The 6,472-nt window shown below is 32.6% G+C and overlaps 1 protein-coding gene across 4 annotated transcripts; it reads right to left on the bottom strand.

Annotated features, from left to right (window-relative positions):
• Positions 1-1,279: 1,279 nt before the first annotated feature.
• On the bottom strand, positions 1,280-6,071 carry LOC111409036 (UV-B-induced protein At3g17800, chloroplastic-like). Of its 4 annotated transcripts, none has more exons than XM_023038935.1 (4): positions 5,673-6,070; positions 5,395-5,535; positions 2,484-2,781; positions 1,280-2,191 (listed from the first exon to the last, which is right to left on the bottom strand). In XM_023038935.1, exon 4 carries the CDS (start codon positions 2,104-2,106, stop codon positions 1,357-1,359), a length of 750 nt encoding a protein of 249 aa, XP_022894703.1. In that variant the 5' UTR covers positions 2,107-2,191; positions 2,484-2,781; positions 5,395-5,535; positions 5,673-6,070; the 3' UTR covers positions 1,280-1,356. The 4 variants fall into 4 exon arrangements, with proteins under 4 accessions (XP_022894703.1, XP_022894704.1, XP_022894705.1 ...); XM_023038936.1 differs by having other exon boundaries at positions 5,655-6,070; XM_023038937.1 differs by having other exon boundaries at positions 1,280-2,184; positions 5,395-6,071.
• Between the last annotated feature and the right edge of the window lie 401 nt (positions 6,072-6,472).

The following is a 6,472-nucleotide window of genomic DNA, read 5'->3' on the forward strand; positions in this document are numbered from 1 at the left end:
GTATTACTTAAGGAACTCAATTGATGGCCCTAAATTCTCATTTTTATATTAAAAAATTTATTTCAATTTGATTAATAGTATTAATTCAAAATGAAATTGAAAAACGAATGTTTAAGGGAGCTCAAATGATGGTCTTAAATAATCATTTATAGAATTTTTTTAAATTTAATTAATAGCATTACACTTAAATGGATATTAAATGAAGTTTAATTTATTAATTTATATTAAGCCTCCGTTTGGTAATAACTTTTCACTCCAAAAAATTAATTTTTTGATCATTATTTTACTGCTCTAACCGTCATTTTTGACTTCCTCACTCACAGGTGAGAGCCACTTTTCTACCTAATGATCAAAAAATCAATTCTCATAGTCACTATCGAACATGCGCTAAATGGTACTATGTTAAATATATAAGGGAAGAATTGATATATAACTAAACAAGTAAGGATAAAATTGGTATTCAAAAATTTCTCCTCAATCCACACTTTATTGAAGATGTAGGGAAGGGGGATCCACAGTACTATTAAGATCCCGTTTGTTTTCCATTAATGTAAAAATAAGAATGAAAAATATAGTCGTTACGAGTCTCATACAAGAAAAAGAAGTTCAAATATGATGATTTGATGTGATAAATAACAATCATATTTTTCGTTTTAATGGTCAAATAATGAAAAACAAACAAGGGCAAAGTTTAAGAGAGCTCCCAATTTACATCCCCATGTGCCGTCTCCAACTTTCAAAATCAAATTGGCGTAATTTTCACACCATTTTGCAGAGTTGTTTTCAATCATTACACAAAATACTACACCCAATAAATATAAACCCGTTTGATAGCAATTTTTCATCCCAAAAAATCAATTTTTTTGACCGTTATTTCACTATTACAACAATCATTTTTTACCTTTTTACTCACAAACTTTTCTATCTAACGATCAAAAAATCAATTCTCATAATCGCTAACGAACAAGCACATGGTTTAATTAATTTTCTTGTTTTTTGATTCTCAGCAATTAATTTATTTTAGAAAGTATATAATTACAAACTATATTATTACAAAATTATAAAATTAAAAATTATACTTCGAACCTACTTGAGCCACATTTTTTTTATTTTTTTTTTGCCAATAATGTATTTTGAAATAGTGATTCAATAGAAACTATGTGGTTAAAAAATAAAGAAAAATTTTGGATTCAAGTGTAATATTATTTTATTGAAAAATGTGTAATTAAAAATAAGAAAGAAAAATATATTTTGAAAATAATAAAGACCAAACAATGGCTTTAAGCCCAACACGTCTTTCCATTGCAGCATATTTTAGGTCAGTAAAGCCTCCAACAAATTTTATGTCAACAGAGCTTAATTTGCAACAAAATGGTACCTTGAGTCGACATAGCTCTCCACGTCCCGGTGGAATGAAACAAAAGTCACCGCCTCCAAAACAAGTCTCTTCAGACCACCAAAGCTAATCTTGATGAGTTCTTCTTTCGAAGTATCAACGGTCCCTTCAGGTATGATGATAATTTCAGGTCTACCGAACAATGCTTCGGTATGTTTCTCAATGATACTAACAGCCTCTTTAGATCGGATCGTTGCATATCTCTTAAGTGTCTCCCCATCAAACGACATCACGTAAGTTCGCAATCTTGAAAGCTTCATCGCAGGACCGAAACCTCCGGCACTAAAGCCACCACCAGACAATGATGACAATTCGGGGTGGGGTTGAGCATTCTGAAAAGACTCGTCACTGCTTTCAAGACTAGGCTTCCTCTTCCGTTGGATTTCAATCTCTTCATTGTCAACCCCCTGTGGAAGGATTTTCATCGTCTTCTCTAACTGAAACCGTTGGTCGACTCGCTTAAGGAAATATCCATACATCACAGATGCTGCATAAACCTGGCCAACCCTTAGTTTGCTTATTTGGGCGACTGAGGTTGAATCACCTAATCGATTTCCCAAAATAAGAGCCAGGTGATTTTGGATCATCTCACAAGCTTCCGGAGAATGGAGACTCTCAAACTTCCCTTCTTGGCTGGGCCATGTATCAACTCGACCAGAATTGTCTGATGATGGGATGAGAGTGGGTATCAATGACACATTGGCATCCATGAATTTCTGTAACACCAAGGCATACAATATCTCTTCCAAGGCCTTTCTCCTTTCATTAGCTTTCACTCAGAAATTCTCCTGATCACTAGAGATAACCCATCAGACTATTAGTTTGTACACATCAAGCATAATGAAGTTTCCAATTAAACAATGAACCCATAAGAGAGCATTCTTGGTGGTGAAGGAAAAAAAAAAAAAAAAAAAACTCCACAATTTTATGGAGTATTTTTAGTTTGGTTATTGACAAAAATTTCTAACGACTATATATATCTCAGCACCAATCAACTCCTGAGAATTGCATTACTTGGAAGCAGTGTCTTCTAGGCATAAGCAATTAACTAAGATCCATGCGTCAACTGAACTACTAAGTTACTAACCTGTACATTACTAGGTCGGTGCCAGATGCAGCTGGTTCTTCCTTCTCTTTATCTGCATCACGGCCAGTTGAAGCAGCTCGAGCTGCTGTTCTACTTCAGCAGGAACAAGGTGTGGGTGACTTAACAGAATTTGAGAGAGAAATTGTCCAATTGGAGACTCTAGCCGAAGTGGAGCAATAGGAGCATCTGAACCAGCAGAATCAGAAGATTGCATCGATGCTCTAATCAAAGCGCCCTTCCTGGTTACAACATTCACTTTCTTGTTTCAGAGCTTCACATAAGAAATAGACTGTTGGCGCTGCCATCAGCATACAAATAAAGTCAGATGAACTGCATTTTGGGACATATGAAACATGGGATTCTAGAATCCAATGTAAATTAACATTGGTCAACAAGCTACTATAATTTTTCTCTAATTCTTCTCAACATTACCATTAATTGAAAAATAGATAAACTACCAAAATTGAAAATACGGCTGGCTGCTCATATAGGACATCATCACTCAATTATTAAAAATGAATAATTGCATGCAAGGCGATCAGAAAGAAACATTTAGGAAATAGCAGATTCTAAAAGTCACATCATAATGCTCCAAAGAGTTTAAGTAATATAAAATTTGGACCGCAGATGCTCATATCAAGATGTTAACAAACTAGAGAGTTACAAGCCACATGAATTCATCTTCTGAACAATGGCATTGCAAAAAACTTGAGTATATCACCCCATTTGTTAGAAGTATTATTATTTGAACTGCACACAGATCAATGTTAACAAACTAAGTGCATGTTTTGAAAAGCTTAAATTATAATTTAAGTTGGTCAAATATACATTTTATACACATATTTTGTAAGACCCACAACTGCTACCCATTTATTATCCACACATTTAGTAGGACCCATGACTTATAATCACTTATAAGACCTCCCAAGCACGCTTTAAAAAGTTTAAAGCCACATAAATTTATCTGATGTACAACAATGGCATTGCAAAAATCTTGAGTAAATCTCCTAGAGCCCATTAAATCATGCATTAAGGGAAGATAAGAAATTTCTCCAAAATAAATTAATCATTCAACTCACAAAATCTGTAAAGTAAATGAACATAGATTCATGTCATGTTCAGACATAATAGATACTCACTTTGATTTTCTATTCGAGAGATTTCGGCATTGACCTATTTCAAAAATAAATGGATCATTTTCACTAATATAGATAAAGCGCATGATAGGTCCTCTGTTGGTGCCAATTGTCAAAACTTAATGTTGATCAGGGAACACATTCAAAAGAGGGGAGTGCTGATGCCCTCTATCTACAACATTCTATGATATAAGTGTAAGATTTAGTGACGGTAGTAGAAAATTTTCTATTACAGTTGCATCAAAACTCTTTCTTTTGCTTTAATCTCAACCAGTTTTTAAGAACATCTCAAAATGAGTTTCCTCAGCATATATTTGCATGATGTAGTTTTCAATGGCAGATAAATCGTAGTAAAATTTTGGAAGAGTAATCAGAATCTATAGAGTTTTAGATTCAGTAGAACTAAGGCAGAATATATAGAATTCCCTTTCAATCACAGCAGGAATAAGACTGATACTATAATAAACATGGACAACCATATTTCTTAATAACAATTATGTAGTTAAATTTAGTTATTGATAAAAGCCAATTAAATGAAGTGGAGAAGGCTACAAGAATTTTATGTGATTGAAAGATTTCTACCAGGTTAAAAGTAAAATCCATAAAATGAATATTAGATAAATCTATACTTTATTATATTACGTATCGTACCATTGAGCACAGATGGACATGAGAGGATAAAAAATAGAAAAAAAAATTAAAAAAATGAGGATATTGACATGAAAATGAGACCACATTGTAATTCATAAAATTGAGATGAAATTTTGCAAAAAGTGAAAGGACAACTAAACTGCTAATTTAATATACATTGAGTGAATGACTTATATAAATGGTCGTATGGCTTGCATGAACAAAAAAGTGACCTAAAGTTCCTCCCTAGAACCATAGGACGAAATCATCCATAAGGATCTCAAATAGAGCAGGCATGTGCAAAACAAGAATCCCACATAACATTTTCCACCCTATTCATCGTTCCTTTAATTTCCCTCATCACATTAAAGGTCAAAAACTATAATTGGGATGGATTGTCGGCTCCTCTATTCCCAGGACACCAAAATTATCAAACTACGAACAAAGAAAAGAAGGTAGAAAAGCCTAATGACTAGTGATTGTAAGGTTCCATTCGAACATTTATTGGTATAGTAGTTACTACTTTGGATTGAGCAAAAGGTAAAAAGACTCTATAACCAACTCCAAGTTTACTACAAATATGACTGACCCTATGAATTTGCTTACTCAATATTTTAATTTCTTCATATTTCATGTTATACTTCAGTTCACTCCAAGGTTAGCTAACTTTCATGTTCATAATTCAGCAACAAAAAGAAGAAAATAGAATAACTTCATTCATATTTCTTCCACAAAAAAATCCAAATATACTATTAAATTGCCAAAATTAACTAACAAACATTTTTTTTTTTTTTCCCTTTCCCTTCTCATGGACTGAAAAGAATCCTCCAAATATACTTTCTTCAATTTTATTTATTTATTTATTTATTTTTTTAAACTAACTATGCCCCTGCATCAAAACTGATATAATTCAATAAATTACAAAGAGTAAAATCAGAAAAATGACCTTCTCAAATCTTATTTTAAAAACCCGACACAATTAACAGTATCTGGCTCTCTTTATCAAAGCTAATAAAATCCCAACTCCCAACTCAATCCACAAACTATAGATAAAGAACAAAAACCTACTCAAACACTACAATTCACAAATCCACTACTCAATTTGATTTTATCTTTTTTCGTATAGTAAATGAAGAGAATATTACCTGAAGCCATGGGGTTGAGATCAGGGATTTGGATCCAAAACACAGGAACTCGGGTCGGATAGCTCCAGATCGGAAGAACCGGTTGGGAGTTCCGTGAGAAATGCAGCTGAAAGATGACCCGAAAGCAGCTGCTGTTTCCATCTAAAATCAAGAGCAACAAAAAAATGAAGTAATTAACCAAAAAATAAAAAATACCCAGCGCAGCAACAAGCCCCAAAATGAAAACACTACAATTCTTAAGTACCAGAGAAGTTACACACATAAAAATGAAATAAAACCTCTGTTCTTCGGGAAAAGTGAAGTAACTCGAGTATTGAAATGAAAAACTGAATCAAGATGATTTGAATTGAAAAACTGTCCTTTTTACTTCAGGAAGATATGATTTGTATAATACGTATGGATTTGTTGGGTGGCAATTGATGAATAAAAGTTTGTTTTGTGAAAAATGGGAATTAATAGATGCTGCATGTGACAAATTTCTACTTTGCTGGAATAAAAAAGCCCTTCGTTTCCATAATTTCATGGAAATACATAATTATTTATGAGTAATTATGAAAAATAAATCAGAAATTAGAATGCAAAGCGCCTTGATTAATAATAAATTCTACGTCAATGTTTAAAACATGGGTCTTGTTTTAAAATACAATATGCAACTCATGTTTCACGAAAATTATTTACTTCGTACATGTGAACTGCAAGTGTTCAAATTTCAATTTTAAGGAATTTCACAATTTCAATAAAAGGGTTTTATAAAAATACAAATTGATTACATTAACTACGAATTTATTTGCGACATATTTGAGAGAGAAATTGATCCTCTTATTTCACACTAGTTCTCTCACATCAATTATGCATTTACCACTTAAAACACATTTGTCATATCAATAGAGTATATAGAAGGCGACTCAATTGCACGAATGAGACATTTGTATATGATACCATGGACTCGTTTGACATGATGCTTGAGTAGTTTAAGAAGTTTTTGAATTCATTGGATTAATTTTATGAAAAGTGTCTCTTGTAATTAAACGTAGTTTTTTCTTTTTAAAAAACACTTTCGAAATATGTAACTCTTTCA

The sequence above is a fragment of the Olea europaea genome, chromosome 14, assembly GCF_002742605.1.
Source record: "Olea europaea var. sylvestris chromosome 14, O_europaea_v1, whole genome shotgun sequence".
Classification (NCBI taxonomy): domain Eukaryota; kingdom Viridiplantae; phylum Streptophyta; class Magnoliopsida; order Lamiales; family Oleaceae; genus Olea; species Olea europaea.

What these genes read in the sequence shown, in the direction of transcription:
- LOC111409036 (XM_023038937.1), bottom strand. Translation starts at nt 2,106, where the DNA reads ATGGATGCCAATGTGTCATTGATACCCACTCTCATCCCATCATCAGAC.